The sequence below is a fragment of the Anastrepha ludens genome, chromosome 4 (genome assembly GCF_028408465.1).
Source record: "Anastrepha ludens isolate Willacy chromosome 4, idAnaLude1.1, whole genome shotgun sequence".
Lineage (NCBI taxonomy): Eukaryota > Metazoa > Arthropoda > Insecta > Diptera > Tephritidae > Anastrepha > Anastrepha ludens.
Genome location: NC_071500.1, coordinates 108,738,926 through 108,760,086, shown reverse-complemented (window position 1 = coordinate 108,760,086; position 21,161 = coordinate 108,738,926). Strand labels below are relative to the sequence as shown.

The 21,161-nt window shown below is 34.1% G+C and overlaps 2 protein-coding genes and 1 long non-coding RNA gene across 4 annotated transcripts in view; all 3 read left to right on the top strand.

The window, feature by feature from the left end:
- The window catches only part of LOC128860575 (uncharacterized), a 41,995-nt gene extending 36,905 nt beyond the window's left edge, over positions 1–5,090 (top strand). For both annotated transcript variants that reach the window (XM_054098172.1, XM_054098173.1), the window contains exon 2: positions 3,835–5,090. In XM_054098172.1, coding sequence (XP_053954147.1) covers positions 3,998–4,501 — 504 coding nt within the window. In that variant the 5' untranslated portion in view covers positions 3,835–3,997 and the 3' untranslated portion in view covers positions 4,502–5,090. The remainder of the gene's footprint in view (positions 1–3,834) is intronic.
- A 3,699-nt stretch (positions 5,091–8,789) lies between these two features.
- On the top strand, positions 8,790–12,945 carry LOC128860573 (uncharacterized). The gene is made up of 2 exons (XR_008454260.1): positions 8,790–12,285; positions 12,409–12,945. It is a non-coding gene; the product is annotated as an uncharacterized LOC128860573 (long non-coding RNA).
- A 2,736-nt stretch (positions 12,946–15,681) lies between these two features.
- Positions 15,682–16,538, top strand: LOC128860572 (uncharacterized). The gene is made up of 2 exons (XM_054098169.1): positions 15,682–16,212; positions 16,288–16,538. The coding sequence occupies exons 1-2, from the start codon at positions 16,071–16,073 to the stop codon at positions 16,461–16,463; spliced, it is 318 nt and encodes a 105-aa protein (XP_053954144.1). The 5' UTR covers positions 15,682–16,070; the 3' UTR covers positions 16,464–16,538.
- Positions 16,539–21,161: the final 4,623 nt, after the last annotated feature.

The following is a 21,161-nucleotide window of genomic DNA, read 5'->3' as shown; positions in this document are numbered from 1 at the left end:
GATTGCCTTACTACTGTTTTCGCCACTTTAAAGGCCCAGATGACGACTTTTTCAAAGGTCGGACGCTGGTATACTGTCATATAGCCAGACGGCTATCTATTCTTTGGAAACAGTCGCTTTTCTCTTCAAAAGGTGCTGTAAAATGCTCGATCTTTTTGCAAAATGACTGATACATTTCATTTTGTTTTCCAAGTCATTTCTGCATAGGAAATAACTGCAAGGCTAACTACCAAATATTAGTTTGGGAAGAAAGAAATCCATTACTTTTGCTCAAATGGTTTAAAATTGTTTTATGGTCGATCTTTAGCTCCTTAGCAATGCTACGACTACTAAAATGCCGGTCAATCTCGATTATTTCTATGATTTTATTGACATTTTCGACATTTTCTTTAACATAAAAAATACCTGAATGGAACCGATGAAACCAAAATTGCACTCTTACAGTATCGGCACCAAAAACAGCATTCACAATTTCAGCGGTCTGGCTTGCATTTTCGCCTTTATCAAAGAAAAACTGCAAAATATACCGAATTCGAATTGTCCCTTTATTGACTGCCATTGTTAACACCCTGTAACTGACTGATTGGAACAAAAAAAAAAAACAGCAAACGCATTTTTTTAGAATGAAATGCCTCTTGGCAACGAGCATAAACTTTAAGTTGCTTGATCGACACTCTGCGAGATAACGATCACTACAGCCATCTACCGAGAAAATAATGGATTTATTTTTCCCCAAACTATTAGATTTATTTAAAATATTAGACATATATTAATAATTTTAAAGATGGTTACGTGTCTTAGTAATTAACACCACAAAATAAGAGGGAACGAATTTTCATCTGCGAAGCCTTAGCCAAACGGATTGAAATTGACCCATTTCTTAAACGGATGATGACTGGGCATGAGAAATGGGTCACATACGACAATATCGTTCGAAAACGATCGTGGTCAAAGCGTGATGAAGCAGCTCAAATGATAGCCAAACCAGGACGAACACCTAGAGGGGTTCGACTGTATTTGGTGGGACTTGAATAGAATAATTTATTATGGCCCGTTTGGCCAAACATTAAATTTAGATCTCTACAGTCAACAACTGGATCATTTGAAGCTAGCAATTTATCAGAAACTGCAAGAATTGGCCAACAGAGGAAGTGTTGTATTCCATCAGGACAACGCAAGGCCACACACGTTTCTATCGATAAAAATTTAAAATATCAAATTTAATTAAGAAAGCAATTCAAGCTATGTTACCTTACAGCTAATAAAAAAAAAAAACAAGCTTACAAAACTTTCCTTTCATACAGGCACGCACACAATTTTGATTGTGTATTTACAAAGGCAGTTTCATTCGGACACTTAATGCCACTCCGTACCTGCACTCCCAAATATTTTACTTATTTTTCAATAACATCAACAATTGTTGCATTCTTCCAGCTGCGAAATGTGCAAAAAATGAGGGATATTCCACCAACTGGTTTTTAAGCTTGGTATTGCCCTACTTATGAACCTGCATATGCATGTATATATGCATGCAGTTATGTATGTACGAGTATAAGTGCATTGCCACAATAAAAGGTGCATGTAAATTCCTCGTATGGGTTTGTTGCCTGGCACAAAAATTCGACTCTAGATTCTTGATATATTCAAACGAATATTCATATGTGCACGTATGTATGTACATATATGTGTGTGCGTGCAAGTACAAATAATTTCCCTCATACAATTTGGCATTTCAAGAGCATAAACTCTTGAACTGAATCTTTGTTATTTTGAGCGTAATGCAGCTAAATGCAGTTGTCACTACTTTCATTGGACGTAAATGCCATTGTTATACCCAGCAAGCCAGATTTTTTCACCACATTAAAAAATCTCAAAATACGATTATAGTTTGCATATACGAAAAAAGTCCATTGAGATTACACATCTTATAAGAAACCGCAATGATCGATTGTTAATTTTGGTTTAAAATTAGAAAATCGCCGCACTTTGCTTAGGGAATTCCTCAACCCACTAAATTTCAATCCTGGGATAGCCTAAAAAACTGATGACGGAAGTTGGAAATTGCCTTTCATTTTGTCTCAAGTCAGCGATTAAGTGAGGAAGTGCGGAAGTGAAGATTAGAAATAATATAAAGATTGATATCGGTACTTTTTCGTTTTATATTCCCAAAACTCGTACTATTTCGGTATACGATTTTCACTACTTCTAAGAGATCGACAAAAAAGAACGGCACTGAATTGAACACAGACTTCCTTTAAGGAACACTGGTAATTACTACCACTCACTAAACCATCTTCGAGCCGAGCTTTAACATGCAGAAACAGAAATTTGATTAACCCTTCAGCAACTTTTTGCAGAGCATTTGCCCTCACAAGAGACTTCCTCTGGTAGCTTTGTGTATACTACCAGATGTGTTAGAATTGCTTCCCTCGTACATAAATACGTTACATTGATCAGGGTCAAAATCGTTTAAGCGATTATTGCGCCAATCAAGAAGAAGAAGATAACTTCCTAATCGTCTAATTTGGGGGTATGTGCTAATCCGGGACGAAGCAGTAGAATCCGTTTAATAACTTCACTCACAAAGTTGTCAGGACAACATCCAAATTAAGACACAATTTGGTGCATTCAATTTAAATTTATTCCACAACAATACTGACATATAGCTTATTTTAAATGAAGCCCAACTGCCTGGGTCATACAGGCGAATGGACACAAACGCTCCGGCTCTGAAAATATTCGATATGATGTCCGATTGTGCGATAGCAAATGAAGGGAGAGGTCGCTGCATTGGCATTTCTGATTGAAGTTAAAAACTGCATAAGCGGTTATCGCGCCAAGCAAGAAGAAGACTTACTATAACCTCGAGTTCATTCTGCGGCGTCTGTCGAGTGAATAAAGATATCTGAAATTGCAAACGTTGCGAGGAATAGCTTACTACAAAGGACGCGATCTCAAACGAAACGAAGAAGTAAGAGAGATGAGTCAGAGGTGAGTTAGAGAATAAAAGCTTGGAACCAGCATGTAAAGGGAATGGAGACGGTCGGTTGACAAAAATTGTGATGAAAGGTCAACTTAAAACCCCTCGACCTCCAGGAAGACCACCAAAGTGTTGGCACAAGTGTTGGACGTCTGGATCGCGATCCGCTCCATGTAATAGTTATATTTTTATTTAAAAAAACAATAACACATTGTAATTTTTCTCGTTGAAAAAAACGGACATAGTTCTACAATAAAGATGAAGAAGAAGGAAAAGAAAGAATTGTTTCAGAATTTACTTATCAGCTGCATTAAATTTGCGGAGCTAAAATTTTGGCGATTTCGCTATTAGCTTTTAACGAAGTCTGAAGAGCTATCGAACTTGAATAGTAGCCGGCTGCGAAATTAGCATCAGCGTACAACTTTTCTCATATCTGAAACTCGGAAGCTATCAATTAAAACCCTTACCGCACCTTGCCCTCCTTGAAATGGTGCCACGTCCAAATGAGCTTTTCTCCATGGGGGCAGTTATCTAATCTAACCATACGTAAACTACATTTTTTGAGAGTCTCTTGCCAATATTTTCATATTGCACGAAATGTGATAACTAAATTTTTTTTTTTTCCTAAATATTTGTGACCAATAGGATGCGTTAAAAACCCTTTCAAATATTCGTTGCTATTCTATTCAGGGTTGGGCATAGTGCACTAAATAATCAGTGCAATAAGCGGATTTAGTGATTTGAAGATTTAGTGGTAATGAACCCTTTATTTTAGTGGTGCTGCAAAATGCGCAACCAACTTCTATCAACAAACAAACAAAAATTATCACCATTATTTTTCTCTTAAATTTTAGATATTCCTCAATACTCAATACTTCCAGTGAAGCAGTCCTTGCCCCATTAACGGATACATACCTACTTAGTATATCTCGACATAGCAAAAAAGAAATAATCACTTCGCGAAATCACCAAGTGAAACACGCCTGCTCAAACTAAAATAATTGCAATTAGTCAGTAATGAATACCTGGTTGGAGATACAGCATTCACAATCCAGCACAGAGGCAGGCACTGCTACACCAATCACCACAAGTTCGACAGCAGCAAAGGGCAGCACGCGGCAACACACGCGACGGGCAGGTGGCGGTGTTGCACGCAACAAGCGAACACCAAGAACAAAAAGTGGTGGCAGCATTGCTGGCGGAATACTTGACACCTTCGGTCCGCGTTTTAATCGTTTTCAGTCGGTCAACTACACCGCATTGCAACAGGGTGATCTCGAAGCAGGCGCGAGCGGTAGCAGCAAAAATAGCAGCAACTATCTCAGTGGCAGTGAACACGGCAGTAGCAGCGAGGAGGACATTTTTCCCACACGCAGTAGCGATACACCGCCGCCCAGAAGGAAAGCGCGCAGAAAAATGGGGCGAAGACCAGGTTATTCGATGCGTGATGCCTTCGAGGAGGGACGAGCGGTAAGTCAGAGACACACTTCATACGTATTTTGTATATTTTTACATATTTAATTGTAACATTTTTCGTATGGCGCTTAAATTGTATATTCGTATGCAAAACACAGTTGCTGCCTATTTAATTTTTTCACCAATATGTGGAATGTAGTTCGATATAAAGGCGCAAAAATGTAAATAAAATAGATACTTATTTACACATATTTCTATAATTAAGTATGTGTGTATGTACGAAATTTCGAAAGTGATTTTTTGCGGATCTGAGTGAGTGGCAAACAATTCCAATAAATTGAATTAACACACGCTCCCCTCTAAGCTCAATTGCATTGATAGGCATGCGATCGCTCGCTCAATGCGACATCGTTTGGAATTTCAATTGATCTTGTAATTGCTGGTGTTTTATCGCAGATGCCTTTACTGTAATTGCCTTACTTAATTGAATTTGCATGAAACACGCGCGAAGTGGAGATTTCTTGCGTCACGCGATTTTACAGCTGTTCATTGAATTTTAATAAATATTTGGACACACATTTTCATCTTTTTTAATGAAGTTCTAGAAAGGTTTAAGTTTTTGAATGAAATACCAAAAAAAGTTAGGTGGAAAAAGGTGTGAGAAGGAAAAATGCTGATGTGTGTTTGTAGCCAAAAATTTGTCATTATTTTCCGTGAGTTTTTGCGCATTTGCGAGTTAATTTTATATTATATTTATTACCGGCTTTTATTGCCAAAATTTGTTTTTTTTTTTTGTTTTTGGTTTCGGTGTTAAGTATATTCATATAGATTAATTAATTTTTTCTTTCAAGACAATAGAAAAAGCCCACATCTCACCAAAAAATCACAGGCCCATTTTGTTTTTTGAGAGGAAAATCTTCAGTATAATTTTTAAAATTGCTAATTTTTTTGTTATACAAATTCCGTTATATACTTAGTAAATATTAATTAAATATACCTGAAAAGTTTAAACAAAAAAATCTGTGAAGTTCCTGGTGAGGGAATTAATTGAAAATCCCTGTTTAGAGAATAAAAATGTGCTTATCGGCATGAAAAATTGGTCTGTCATGTCTTTAACAGTTAGTTCTGAAAATGCTTTAAATTATTTTATATGGTCATACAGCACCATTTCATTCTATTAACCCTTTCGAAAATCAGTTGTTACTCGATTTAACGAGCATTTGTCAGCCCAATTCGTTAAATTGAATTTTTCTTTTACTCACCGTTGGCCATCTTTTTTGAAATCTTCGCTTGGGTACTCGGTCTGGCCTCTTTTCGTCCTGTTCGAAGATTATTTTTAAAAAATTATATCCATAAATCGATAGAAAATTAAATTTTAGGAGGGTACTTGGAAGCTGAAGTCGTTAGCTATACTAGAAATATGTTAAATTCACGTCCAAAGTCGCAAAAGTCAGTCTGGTCAGACCCGGGCACTCTGAGGTTTGGCGTGTACTAAATAAAATGATGTATTTTCCAACTAAATCGAGATTTTATAAATTCATACACCTTAGTTCTATTAAATAATAATAATAAAAATATAAATAATAATAAAAATATTAAGTATTTTAATAATTTAAACTTAGAAAACAAATAATTCGAGTTACATTGACTGTCAATGTTCATTTTTTGTGCGCAATTAATTGGGAATATTAACTCTTAATTGAGATCTTAAATCTTTTGAGCTAATAATATAAAAAAATTTTCATTTATGTAAAAAATTTATTAAGCGTTGATTTTTTTTTTTGGAATAATTATATAAATTTTTACTGTGTTTTCAGCGCAATCTGTTTGTTGATGCAATATTGCTCTGCTTAGCCCACTTAATGCGCTATGCATTTGTAGTGATCAACAATTTTAAGTTTCTATGAAGGCACAACATTTTTCTACTACCAAGTTTTCTAATACGTGGATGTTAATGCGTTTGGCTTAGAATGAGAAAAAAAATGTTTTTCTACACTGAGTTTGCCTTAGCTTTTCGAGTTCTTTAAAAGTCCACCTTATTTAAAATTTGTGTTCATCAAAATAACACACTTTCTATACAATTCTTTATCAGTGCAATCGTTTTAGCTTCACTGTATTCCATCATAGAAAGTCAGCTGTTTCTAAGCTTTGGAATGTCCGTAAGCAATCAAAACAATAAAAAAGCTTTGCTCCAAACAAACCAAAAAGCAAAAGCACTGTACAGGTTGGTAAAGGCATAGTGCACCAACATCGCAGTGTTCTCTATATGCCTCTGTTAAAAATAGATTTTCTCTCCGCACGTGGTCTGGTTCTCTGTGATTGGCAATGTATTTGCTCTATTCAACTGTTTACTGTGAGAAACCACCTGTTTCATGCGCAACTACTCACAACGCTCTTCACACTCACTTCAATGCATCCCCATCTCTCCATAAATGACGTCACGGTTGGCGCACGCTTCTTTGCCAATTGGCTTTGTGCTGCATTTTTAGCACTGTTTTTATGTTTTGCTCAACCGGTACGTAAACGTCATTGATACGATACAAACATACCGAAACGCAGCACACACCCGAGTGGTATACGAATTGAAAAAGGGGAGAAGAGTTAACGGTCCTGCAGCACAGACGACGAAAACGAGATTGAAACGTTATCGCTGCAGGCCGAGCGTGACAGTGGAGCTCTTCGGAGGCCATGCAGGCGGGTGTGTTATTGGCGTGTTTAACGTTGACTATGTCGGCGTTTTTCGTGCATTACACTTTGTGCGCAACTTTCGCTATTAACCGTTGCTTGGCGTCTTTGTTGCTATTTACTGCTGTTTTGCACGCCTCTTCGTACGCGCCTTCTCATTTGTCTACTTTTGTGCTAGCATTTGTTTTGTTTTTACTGTGTTTGATTGTGTGCGTGCGTGCGCGCGTGTGTTTGTGGGGCAATGATTTTGGCACTTGCACGACAGACTCCAGTCAGTCGTCAGCCAAATCCGGTCGTCCACATTGGTGGTGGTGTACAGTTCGATTTGTACTGTGCGATTCAGTTAAAGCAAAATCTTCTCCTGCGACGGTCGCTTTCTGCTCGTTCTATCCCTTTGTTTGGTCGGTACGAAACAGAAAAAGCTGGGTGCGCGCGTGTTGTCCCACCAATAAAACTTTCTTTCGATTCGTGATTTTTGGTTTTAAAATTTTGTGTTAAATTTTTAAAATTACCAACGTCACTAAAATTTCATAATTTGTGGTTACTGCACTTTTTCTTCAACTGGGACGTCAATATCGTGAGCGTGTTGTTTTTGTGTTTGTGAGTGTCTTTTAACTATTTTGGTGAATGCTAGAAAATCTTTTTTTATCAACTTTGTGGTGATAACTTAAAAATCGTGAAAGTTAAAGTTTTTGTATACGTTGACTCTTTTCGTGTGTGATTGTGATAAAAAATAAATAAAAGTCGCAAACCCAAATGAAATGTTCTCAAAATAAAAGTTAAATATTAAAAGTCGAGCAAAAGAAATAATGTTGGCAATTTAAAAAAAAAAAAAAAAAAATCAAGTCAAAAAAGGTAAAACTACATTCCTTCATGTGTGTAAAATTCATGGTTTAAAGTACAAAACAATTTTACCATTTATTAAAAAGTGCTTAGAATTCAAGTAAACTGCACTTTTCCAATATTCGCGCTGTTTTTGTATTGTACCGCTTTAACTGTGCATTCTTGGTTTCATGCTTTGTTGTTGCCAAAAATTCTTGCGGCATATCAGTGAAAAAGTCCAGTTTTTCAGCGACATCAACAAGCAATCAGATACCTGCTCAGACATAGCCGCCAATGTGTACCGAGTAAGTTAACCTTTTTTTGGTGTGCAAACATCGTGAACTCGGACAGAATAGCCGCAAAGACGACGAAGCATATTTTACAGCCAACAATTAGCGGAACACTGCAGGTCACGCGCATCAACGGCATCAGCAGCAGCGCAGCTGACTCCGACTCCAACTCCAATTTTATCAGCAAATAACAACACCACTTCAACTGCCTGCTGCCAACTACTGCCGACAAACAGAGTCAACGTTCGACAGACTGCCAATATTTAGTACGGTACTATTCGATTTCGTTCGGTTTATTTTCGGTCTTCAAGAATATTTTGTTGCTTCCTCCTGGCACAATATCGGTACTTTGGTAAGGTCGCCTCCTCCGCTTTGCCAAATTACAGTACCACGAACGCCTTCAAATAGCACCGTTAATACAAAATAGAAAGAGCGTTGAAATTGCAAAAGGACTTTTGCTCACCTCACTGCCGCACCATACAAAAGTGATGACCTGCAACCGCACGCCTTCGCCACCAACGAATGGTGAGTTCAATAGTGTTTGCTTAGCAAAATGTGTAGTGCTTTCTTTTCGCCACTCAAATGGACGGTAATTTATGTGTGTTGCTTTTGTTTTTTTTTTGACGATCAAGTGGTGGACGTTTGAAGTGGACATTTGAAAGTGTTGTCAAGAACTTTTGTTAAACTGTGATATTCATGCGATTATAAACTGCTAATAATATTTTGTATTTCCTTTAATTTATGTTTGATTTGCTTATAAAAAACTCAAACCTACGACTAATCCCATTTTAAATTTTGCGCGCTCAAAAGAAAAGCATCGAATTTTTCAGGTGTTTTATACCACTTTCAGCAAAGAAAGAACACTGAAAAAATTAAATCAAAAGAATCAAAGCTAATATGAAATAAAATGTACCAAAAGAAGTACAACTTAAATGGCGACAAGCTCAAAAGCAAAGTAAAAAATGTCTTACAAGTTTTAAAATTTTTTCTATAAATAGTTTTTATTTTTTTTTTTCAAGCCAAGATCCGTGCAGAATTTCATTTTAATTTTGATTGAAAGTTTCACAAAATCTTTATAAAAAAATCAATTAATTTTACGAGAATTAAAATTCTAAAATTTTTTTGCGTTCCAAAAAATCATCAAATTCAAAAGCGATATTGAAAATTTTGCTTTCTTTTGAGAAACTCTGAATAAAAGAAAGTCTTTTTATTTAACGAGAAAGTAAAATTAAATTTTTTTAATCCGAATTACATCAGAAAATTATTTGATTTCACACGAATTGATTTTTTTTAATTTTACGCTCATGGCAGATTCAAGTTAAAGTGAATTATTTCAGCGGAGTTAAAAGCAAAATTTTTTTCGGCGTTCAATTTAAAAAAAGTAAAGTTATAAAATTTTTTTAATTCCGGAGTTAAAAGTGTGCTTTTATTTTGCTCTAATTGCATTACAAAAATCGTTAAATTTTACGTGAACTGATTTTTTTACTTCATGGAGCCAGATTCAATCCCAGCAAATCTTTCCAATTTCCCTCAATTGAAAATTTCAATGTGTTGTTTGTTCCAGACTCCAGTTAAAAAAATCAGTTTCAATCCCAACAAATCTTTCCATTTTGCTTCAATTGAAATTTTCAAAATGTTTTTCGTTCCAGACTCCTTTAGAAAATTAAATAATTTGACAGAAAATAAATAGTCCAAAAAAAATTCCCTGCGGCCGCATTCAGAAAAACATTCATGGGAATAAAATGTGTTTATATTTTTTTTCATACCGGAAAATCATTTAATTTTACGGGAATTGAAAATTTTATTTAGAAATCCAATTGATTGTTAAGGAACGGAAATTTAATTTTTTTCGATTTGACTATTTCATTTTCTTATGCCTTTATCTTCATGATTAAACCTCGTTTGAAAAGGTTATTAACTTTAAATTTACTCGATAGTTGCTAGACTTTAACTTAGCATGAATTGAAATATTCGTCACTCTGCTAAGAAGAAAAAAATATAATACATAAAAATTTAAGAAAATAGGTAGCGCCAGTAGAGCAAAAAAAAACAGCAATGTATTTTAATTTTTGCTTTAAGACCCTAGAATATCAAAATCTATAAAAATTGCTTAGAGCTACTTAAACAAAATTTGCAAATTCGGAAAAAAATAAAAAATTTAAAAACAGAAAAAAAAATAATATAATAAAAATAAAAAATAATAATAAAATAATAAAAGAAAAATAAATAAAATAAAATTAAAAATGTATAAAAAAATTAAAAAAATATAAAAAAAATAAAAAAATTACGACCATACTGCTGCTACCTGCTTAAGGTGCTTTGTAATATACATAGCTAATGATTTGTAACGGAAAATTCTAATTTGAAAACTGTGTTACAAACCATTAAAGGAAAATTGATTATCCAAATTTAAATTTGGTAGTACTCTATCGAATCGATGCCCCTTTCACCAAAAGAATTTAATTACTTACTTTTCTTCCTCTCTACTTCATATCTGCAATGTAAATTAGTTATAGCTATGTAAATTACTTATATGTATGTGTGCACATATGCACATACGATTTACCACCAACCGCTTGTATGCGGCATTTTGATTTATGATTTGTTTTGATTGTGAGCTTTGCTTTGATTTCTAATAGCATTTTTTGACTTTATTTTTACTGCTATCTGATTTATGGCTTAAGTCAAACTCAAGCCACATAATTCCAATTTTGTATGCATTGCCATTGTTCCTACATACATACATATGTACGTGATTTTACTCACATAATTTACTCTACATACATAAGTCTTCTAAAGCCCTTGTAATACCTTACGCCAAGCGAACGAGCATTTCTAATTCTTTATCACTGGATCTACACAAGTACAGGTAAAATCGCTGGCAATTGCTAATTACAGTTCCGCTACCACAAAAATAAATAAATAAATGAGCGCGTGAAAAATAAACAAGAAAAAACTGTCAATAACAAAAGCTGTTCATTCAATTTGTTTCTCCTATTTCGGTTGCCGAATCGCACAAAACCAGTTTCCACTAATTTGGTCTACGACACTTTGCATTGACATATGAAATTCCATTACATACCAAACTGTCAGCTTTAAATATTTTCGCCAATTTCTATATTTCATGCGCGATACAAAGAATTATTTTTGGATTTGCTATGATGCGTGACTTGTGTTTTGTGAGCGCATAATTTTCTATAAATACACCCACATCCGGACAATTAAAGCTCTTGAGTGTGCACCTGAATAGAAATTTCAAATCATTTCATGTCAGGAATTTCCAGAAATCAATTTTTTTGCACAAAGTTATTTAAACATTGAAGTTATGGCTTATGCGGATTTTTTCAAAAATTATTAAATTGTGTTAGGTGATGAAAAGAGCTTATAATTTTTAAAACCAATGCAGATATCTTAAATCTTTCCTTTGTTGAGTTTTTGAATTGTGTTTTTTTGTGCGTTTTATACACAATAATATAAAAAATATGAAAAATATTCAGAGTGAGCAGAAAGCTCACTCACTTCACCTCAAGCCAAAAAAATGATATATTTCAATTCAAGCCATTAGACAAACGTCAATAAGCTGTTAATTAAAACTGCGTCACAGTTTGAGGCGCTCTGTAACAACCTTCCTTCATTCCTGCCTACAATGCAACAACAATGTATCACATTTAAATTGCATGCAGACGTTCAACCGCTTGCTCGAATTTCGCATTAATGACGTTAGAAATTTGAAGTGTTTACTTAAGCAGAAGACGAAGAAAAAGCGAAAAATTGCTTATTATTGCTTTGCTACGAAAATTAAATTTTCTCTTTTTTCAATGTTTTTTTGTAAAAAAGTTTTCAGCAAACAAGCAGCAAACAGCATTTTTAAGTGTCCACTTCATTCAATGTGCGCCCAAAGCAATAATAAAAATTAATTATGTGCAAAAAAAAAGAAGAAAAAAAAAAAACCAAATTAAAGTTGAACGCCCAGTGCTTGTGGGATTCACTCAGTTACCAAAAATTAAATATTCATGCCCATTAAAAACAATAATAATAATAATAAAAGCAAACACATAAAAATTACTCTCCATATTTTACTTGCAGATTTATGTATGTATCCATGTTTTTATCTTGATAGAGCCGCAAGTGAGAGATTACTCATGCATACACACATACATACATATAAACACACATATACACACATACGTATAATCATATTTTTATTATATTAAGCACAAACTTTTCGTACAACGCCAAATTTGTAAAACTCAAGTATCCCCAAAATATAATATAAAAATACTACCACATATTAATAACGGTTAAATTTCGAAAACGCATAACAATGAAAATCAACCAAATTTACACGCTCAGCAGTAAGTTTTTGTCGATGCTAAAGCGATAAGCCATTTAATGAAAATTGTTTGATTGCCATTGTGGCTGGTTGGCTTGATGGTGCTTGGTGGTACTTTATGGCGCAGATGCTGGGCGCCCAACTTGTTTGTATTTATAACCGCCAGACAGCTGTGCAACAACCCAACTGATGGTGGTGATACTAAAATATTAAAATAAGTGAAAGTTATGAAGAGATTATGTTTATATACAAAGTTGAAGAAAAGGAACAGTGCCATCTTCTCATCAAAACAGTGCCAAAGTTATTTAAGTACAATATCTACCTAAAAAATATAATATTAAAAAAAAAAAAAAAATATTGCCATGATTAAATGTTTAATGTAGATCCACAGTATGATAGTCATGATTTAATCACTCGACTGCGGATTTGGAAAGAGTATTAAAAGATATACAATCAGAAAGCTCTGATGTGATCAGCTTACCAGACTTTGCGCCATCCAGTAAATTGCTGCACGCCTGGTAGTGTATTAAATACCATCCATAGAGAAATGCTTCTTCACAACATCGATGAAGATTTCATGGGCAAAAGCATTTTTTCGCGACATCGGTAAAGATTTCATGGGTCTACGGAATGTTTTTTCACGACATCGGCGCAGATTCCATAGACATAAATAGACATTTCTTGAATGCTACTTATTGCTCTACATTCATACATAAAAACCTAGAAAAAATATTCGAAAGAACATCACTCAGAAACTACTACCGCTAGAAAGCCTATGGCCCGCGAGCTTTCTTGTTTTAACATGGTATTGCCACGTGTTTGTACTAAAAAAAAGTCATTTATTAAAAAAATACATAAGTAGTACAACGGGGATATCAAGGCAAGAAAGTCAATTTAAAAAACATTTTTTTTGCCAACGTTGCCACCTGAATTTTATTGCATAAATAGCAATTGATTTTCTTGTTTGTATACCTAATTGTATTAAGAAATTCACTTATTATTTTTAAGAAAAGTCAATTTCCAAAAAAAAATTTTTTGCAAACGTTGCCACCTGAATTTTATTGCAAAAATAGCAACTTATCAGAAATTTCACTTAAGTTTTAAGGTAAAGTTGTCTTAAAGTATTTAAACAAGTTTAAATAGAAAAACACGTTTGTCTGGTATTGCCACATGATTTTAATTGCAAAAATAGGAATTTATCACGAATTCCAGATAAGCATTAAGATAAAGTTTCAAATGAAAGGTGTTTGAACAAGCTTAAATAGAAAAATATTTTTATTCGCTGTTGCCACGTGATTTGAATTTCAAAAATATCAAGTTATGAAATATGAATTTCATTTGAATCATAAAATATGGATATTAGATGAAAATTTTTGAACAAGTGTTTTGATTAAAGTGTTTGAAATATTTTAGCTGATGTTGCCACGTGATTTGAATTTCAAAAATAGCAAGTTATGAAATATGCATTTTATTTGAATACTAAAAAATGAATACTAAATGAAAGTGTTTAAAATATTTTGGCTGACGTTGCCACTTAGTTTTTTTTTAGGAAATTAAGAAATTAATAACAAAATTATAAGTGTACTCAATATATACAGTGTACCTCTCTTAAGCGGATACCTAAGAGATTGAAAAATTTATCCATCATTGAGAGGACCCTCAGGAGAGTACACTGTACTCATACGTTAATTATTCTAATATCGAATGGTGTTTTCATCTAATTTTAAAGAAATAAATTTAACACAATTTATTTAAACTGTTTTACTGGCTTGCAAATATTTAGTTATCGTATTTTAATATTATGAGATTAAGGAGAATTTAATAATAAAATAACAAATTAAATGATTGCTTTTATTTATTCATCGATACTATCACCACAATTAGAAGTCATCTTCAGAAGTTCTTGGGTCGAACAGCATAAAGATTTATAAGTATACAGAAATACACATGCAAGTATCGGGTGCTTTTTTAGTTGCATGAGAACCATCGATAGTGATAACTATGGTTTGACAGCTGAGAATGGCAAACTTTATTCACATTTCTGTTCGGTAAGGTTTGGGAAGTCATCATGAATCGTTTAACACCAGATCAACGCATTTAAATTGTGGAAATTTACTTCGAAAAAAAATAAATCTATACGCAAAGCTCATAGAGCACTGGCGGCATCTTTCGAAATGAGGAAAGAGCTGCCATTCCGGTGAATGGCGAGGGCCATCGAGGCATGCCAAGGATGGTAGAAAACCAAGTTGCGCCTGCCGAATACGTCATGTCGTCAGAGTCAATGAATAAACAAACAAAAGGAAAAGGGAATTATTTGTTTGTGAAGAGGAAGAGTAGACGAAAGCAGTGCACAGAACCAAGCACAAGAAATTATATGCACACACGCTCATAGTTTCTTGCCACGGCGTCTTACGCATAAAGCGCAAAAAAACTACATTTGGAGGCTTTACATTAACTTGTGCTTTAACAATTTAGAACGCGACACCTCGTTTTCATTAGTTTATTTAGTTTAAGTCTCACAAACTGCAATATTCACAAACATATATTTTTTGTTTGTTTTGTTCGTTTGCTTTGTATTGGTAAGGGACCTGACGTCAGACTTGTCAAAATCGCGAAAAATAAAGTAACTGCTTTGGGAAGGCGCCACCTATGGTACTCAATTCGTCTTGGAGCCATGCTGACAGAGTTCTTGTTCCCAAATATTAATCAGCTTAACCTCGACGACATTTGGTTCCAACAAGGCGGTGCAACTTGCAACTTACAGCGCGCTTAACAATCAATTTATTGTAATATTCAAGTCACCATTGATGCCATACGGCCAGATTTATTGAAAAAGGTAGTCAAAAATGGGACTGATCGTATGGCCCAATCGTAACTCGGAGCAGTGGCGGAAAATGTCAATTAAAAAAATAAATTTTTGGCTTTTCCGTTTATGTTGGTAAATGTTGTATTTAATGTTGGTAAATTTTTTTATGATATGTAATTGTAATGTATTTAATTTTATATGTAAGCGACGCCATCGGCACATTTATAAATTTCCACCAAACTTTTTTCAATAAACCTATCCACATCCATCAGAGAAATTAGCTTACAACTATTATCCGGTGATAAAAAAGTAGAAATATGTTTTTATCACTTCAATAACATTCGTAATTATCTATGTATATAAAAATGGAATGATGTTCGTTTGTACGCAATTTTTTGAGCCGAAACGAGGCCAATTTTATTCGTTCTTTTTTTCATATTATAGGGATCCACTAGGGGAAGGTTTTTAGCAAAAAAAATTTTTTTTTTAAATATTTTCTTCATATAAAAAAAGAAAAAATCAAAATATTGTACAAAACAAAACTTGCTCGATTCTTAGATTATAGTAAGTTTCGAATCGACATTCATTTTATGTGTACAACTTTTTTTGAATTTTTCGTTATTGTGAAACGATTTGTGTCGTGTTGTAATTAAAGAGTCGAATACAGAAATTTCAAATGATTCGAATGAAAATAATGTTTCAATTCAATTAAACAATGCTTTCCTTGACCAATTCTATATGGAAATGAATGCGTTTGCAAACGATTTTTTCGGCTATGAACAAATGTTGGAATCGAATGAAAAAGGAAAGAAAGGCGAAATGATAAAAAAAATTCTTGGAAAATTTAAAATGAATGGTGCTTCATTGGAAAAATTCAAAGGTAATAAGAACATACACAAGATAAAGTTAGAATTTGAATTTTTAGATTTATTTTGTTTATTTCTCATTTTTTCAGAAGTATACCACACAACAACTCATTCCAACTCTGATTTTGAAATCCTGTTGGAATTGGTGATCGATAATTTTGTCACTATAATGGTCAATGGAAATTTGCGTGTATCAGACCCTGCATATTATTTACCATATCAACTTTTTATGGAACATATGGACCAAATGAACACAAAAAAGTAATTTAGTTTTGTTTTGATTTTTTGCAACATTTTGGTTTTCAGTTAATACAATAAAAACAATACTGTTTTTTCGTGAACACAAAATTCTAAATTTATTACGTTGTTTGTTTAGTATTTTTTTAGAAAAAAAGTAAATTTTTTGGTTTTGAGGAAATTTTTTTATTGTTTCTATTTGTGAAAGCGTAGATATTTGTAAGTATTTGATTATAATCCTAAAAGTTAATGGAATACCACTATGACACATAGACAACATTTTTTCAAAGGGGTGTTTTTCAAAAATTATAAAAAAATTGTTTTCAAAAGTTTTGAAGAAATAAAGTAAAATAAAAAAAATTCGAAAGCATGAAATTTTTTCAAAACCAAATTTTCCTCAAAAAGATAAAAGAAATTTCTTCGAAATTACAAAAAAAAAAAATTTCAAAAATTGTAAACAAATAAAATAAAACTTTTTCAAGGGTATGAAATTTTTTCAAAACAAAATTTTCTGAAAACCAAGCAAAATTTAAAAAAAAAGGTGTTTTCAAAGCATTTCATATTCCACTATTAATAGAGAATACATTTTTTCGAGGGGGTGTTTTTCAAAGCGGAAAAAAATCTTGTTTAACAAATCAATTTAAACTTTTACAAAAGTATGAAATTTTTTCAAGAACAAAATTTTCTCAAAAACGTTAAATTAAAAAAAAGTAGTTTTTTCAAAATATTTAATTTTCAGCAATTAACTGAGAAGAAATTAGTTAGAGCGAAGTGTTTTTCAAAACTTAAAAAAAACACTTTTTAACCTAAAAAATAAACCTTTTTTCAAAAACAACAGGAATGATAACATTGCCTAACAATTTCTGCACTTTTGCACAGTCTAAAGAGGCATTGACACAGAGTGTATTTCCAAACATAGTTCAACATTACAAAAACCATGATTGGCTCAGCGAAAGAGCAATTTTAGCTGGGAAAAATAAGGACGTCAATGATATAAATGCAGCGATTTTTTGGATCAAATACCTGGTGACATAGTTGCGTATAAGTCAATGGACACTATTACTGATCAAGATGATGTCGTAAATTATCCAACTGAATTCTTAAACTCACCCGATTTGCCAGGCCTACCACCTCATAATTTACGATTAAAAATTGGAGCACCGATTATTATGCTGCGCAACATTAATGTGCCACGACTTTGCAACGGTACCAGACTCGCTGTGAAGAAGCTAATGGGTAACATTATCGAAGCAACAATTTTGAAAGGGAAGTACAAAGGAGAAGACGTTTTGATACCCAGAATTCCACTGATTCAGACGGATTTACCATTCGATTTCAAACGTTTGCAGTTCCCTATTCGCCTTGCCTTCGCTATGACAATTAATAAGGCGCAAGGACAGTCTCTACAAATGTGCGGTATTAATTTAGAATACCCAATTTTTTCTCATGGACAATTGTATGTAGCTTGCTCACGAGTAGGCAAACCTTCGTCATTATTCATTTACGCGAAAGATGGAACAACCAAAAACGTTGTCTACCAAAAAGTGTTACAATAAAGTTCGAATGAAATTGTATCAAAGAATTTGCTTTGTTTCGTATTAATTTTATTCTCTTTCAGCAAATCATTGAATTTTTCGCCTAGCGAAGCGGGCGAGGGTACGCTAGTTATTTATAAAGCAATTTTTGCTAAACTCAAATGATGTCAAACTCAAACAAACTCTGCTTACAAAGAGTAAAAAATTGTCGAGTTCTTCAAATAACTGCACGAAAACTGCAAAGCCGCCTGCCGTGCTTGGCTATATTTCTTGCAATTTACTCACTTACGCGAACTATTTTGATAACGAAGTGTCGTTTCACATTCCATAACAGTTTGTGCACTTTTGTTTCTCCAACAGTCGTAAATAATTTTATTTCCCTTTCAATTTAGCTTACAGTGCTACAAAATATTTGATGTACGTGACTTCAAATTCAGTCAAATAAGAAATGTTTGAAAAACAAAAAAAATCAGATAAACGTACACTCGAATCTCGCGATAGTGCCAATCGAATATCGAATACTTTGCTACTGTCATGCGTTCCAAGGGCTTGCCATCTTTCGTGTATCAGACGACGTGGTCACTATTCGCTGCAAGTGAGGCGCTTTTATGATTGATGCTATGAATCTGTTTTCGAGGCTCTTTCACTCGAGCGAATCCCTGTCAAGTAATCCAGGCATTCATGCATTGTTGTACATTTTTCTAAAAATTGGTTTTCTGAACAGTAAACTGTATAAACTTCAAAAAAGAAGAATAATTTGATATTTATAGTTGAAAATTTTGGTATAATTTTTTCAGGTGAAATATTTTCGGTTCTTTATATATTAATATTTCAATTTTTTTTAAATATTTTGGAAAAAGATGCATTTGTAGTGTTTTTATTCAAAAATTTTGTGAACAAAATTTTGTTTTGTAATTTTTGAAAAACAAAGATGATAGATTACCAGGTTTGCCCTGCAACTATGGTGAAAAACAAAATGGAGCGAATAAACTTCGGCTGCCACAGCAACGGGTACTCGACAGTCGAATTCTACCCGCTGATTTCTCACTTATTCACACACTCGCCCAATCAATTGTTGTGCAGAGGGCAGCAAAGCAACACGAGCATAAACTGCGTCCTACTCACCTAACAACACTCTCTCTCTCCGTATTGCCCCAATCTGTCGAAACAGCACGTTTTCTGGGTCTACCGTTGAGTGAGTTAGACGAAGAAGCCCGGCTACTACATCGCCCTGACAGAGTTTAGTAAGCTGATACAAAAACAACGACAAGCTAGACTGCGAATATTTTTTGTATATCACCAAAAAAATCGCATTTTTTTCGTAAACAAACCGCTGTCATGACCTCGCTCCGAATGACCACGTCAGCCAATCAGCTGATTCTTTCAAATTCGCTAAGAGCCGGTTAACGGTCGTCTGATGTTTGCCACACCTTCTGAAATTTGTCACCATGAAAATACCCTCTCTCAAATTTGCTTTTAAATTTTTTCGTAAATAGTTGAGACTCTCCTCAGTATTCCGTGAAACATTCAAAGAGGGATTCCCATAACTTTTCGAGTTCGAATATATTGCATCGCATTTGCGATCTCAGCCTAATTTACCAAACTTTGATTTAGAATTTAATAAAATTATTTAGTGTAGTAAATAGGTGGGTGAAATGGTTGAAGCACCACTTTGGCACTCCCCTAGTAGCACTAAAGCACCATTTTGATACGATTATGAGACCTCCAACGGGCAGATATCTACAGCCAACCAGAGCTGATGTAATGGAGAAGGTTGATGGGATTTAGGTTGGCGCACTGCCCCACCCTGTCGCAGAAAGAAGCAGCCGGTGACCTTAATCGTCTAACTGCTAAAACCCGGCATTTACAGAGAAAACGCTCAACCGTCTCCTTCTCTGAACGGTACACACAGCTACTTCAATGGAGGTTCAATTGTCCACCTAGCTTCTTCGCGTGTTAGCCGATCGGTAAGCACAGCTATGGGTTTGGAAATTGAATGTTGTGGAGTTCCGGGACTTTCTGAGTCCTCCGTCTATTATACCGGGGCCAAAAGGTAATCGAGTGAATCACTAATATTTTTTAATGGCTATGAACAATTTTAGTACCCACTGTAGGCTTAACTTTTCGGCGCCAAATTTTCTTACTGCCCTTTCCGCCGCTATTCTGGTTTCCTACACAGTTAAGTACATTTTCTGTAAAGTTTGTTAACCACTTTTATTGGTCTTTGTATTTGTATTATATTTGCATTTGTATTTATGTAAATGAGTAGTATTTCGTTATGCATCTTATTGAGTAACTTAGTGAGTTGCGCTTCTCATTTGAGTAGTGTCGCATTTCAAAATTTTAAACTAATAAAATCAAAACAAGAAAATATTTCCTTAGTTATTTGCTTGCTTTAGTGAAGCAAAATTTATGATGAAGAAAATACGAAACGGAAGCGAGTTAATTGAGTCATTGTAAATTTTATTTCCTCGTGTACGTGAATTTGAAAAAGTAATTCATTCTCAATAAATTGGGCCTACAGTAGGCTTTTTAATATGTAGCGCGCATAACGAGCTCCTTCAGGTATTGTTATTATATTTATCAGTTACTAGTGGAGGGAGGTCACCAGCAAATCTTTGACAACATTTTTATTTCAATCTCCTTGCGCACCTTCACGTTCTCTTAATCTACTTAGACAAAGAGCTTTTTTTCTAACTCACTTTACACGGCTTGCATTGCAGGAACGGTCTAGTTGGGAAGTAAATAAAATAAATATAGAGATATTTTACTCCAATTGCTAAGGAGAGTGAAAGTAGCCATGAAAAAGCATATATACATATGCATGTTCACACACATGAATAAAATATGGTGCCCCGGACATATCTATTATGCCAACGGAATAGGTGAATAAATAAAATAACTGTCATTTTCCCATTGGCACGAAAACTGCGTGGAATTTCAATTTCAATGTGATGATAGCTGTAAATAGAAAGCATACTTTTGGGTGCCATATATTAATGTAATATTTTATCACTTTCTAGCAAGGTGAGGTACGATGCAACTAGACAGGGCTAGTTGGTCGGGTAAAGCTCGCTTACGTAATAAAAGCGGTGTACGGTTTTCCAAATATAACAGGGTTTTAGGCGGTGAATTCATTTATGCGGGGAAAAGTCACTGGTTTCCAAATTAGTCTACTTAGGCGATTAACT

Coding starts and splice junctions, on each gene's coding strand:
- LOC128860572 (XM_054098169.1), top strand. CDS start 16,071: ATGGAAATGAATGCGTTTGCAAACGATTTTTTCGGCTATGAACAAATG. Junction 16,213..16,287: donor TTCATTGGAAAAATTCAAAG/GTAATAAGAACA, acceptor TCATTTTTTCAG/AAGTATACCACACAACAACT.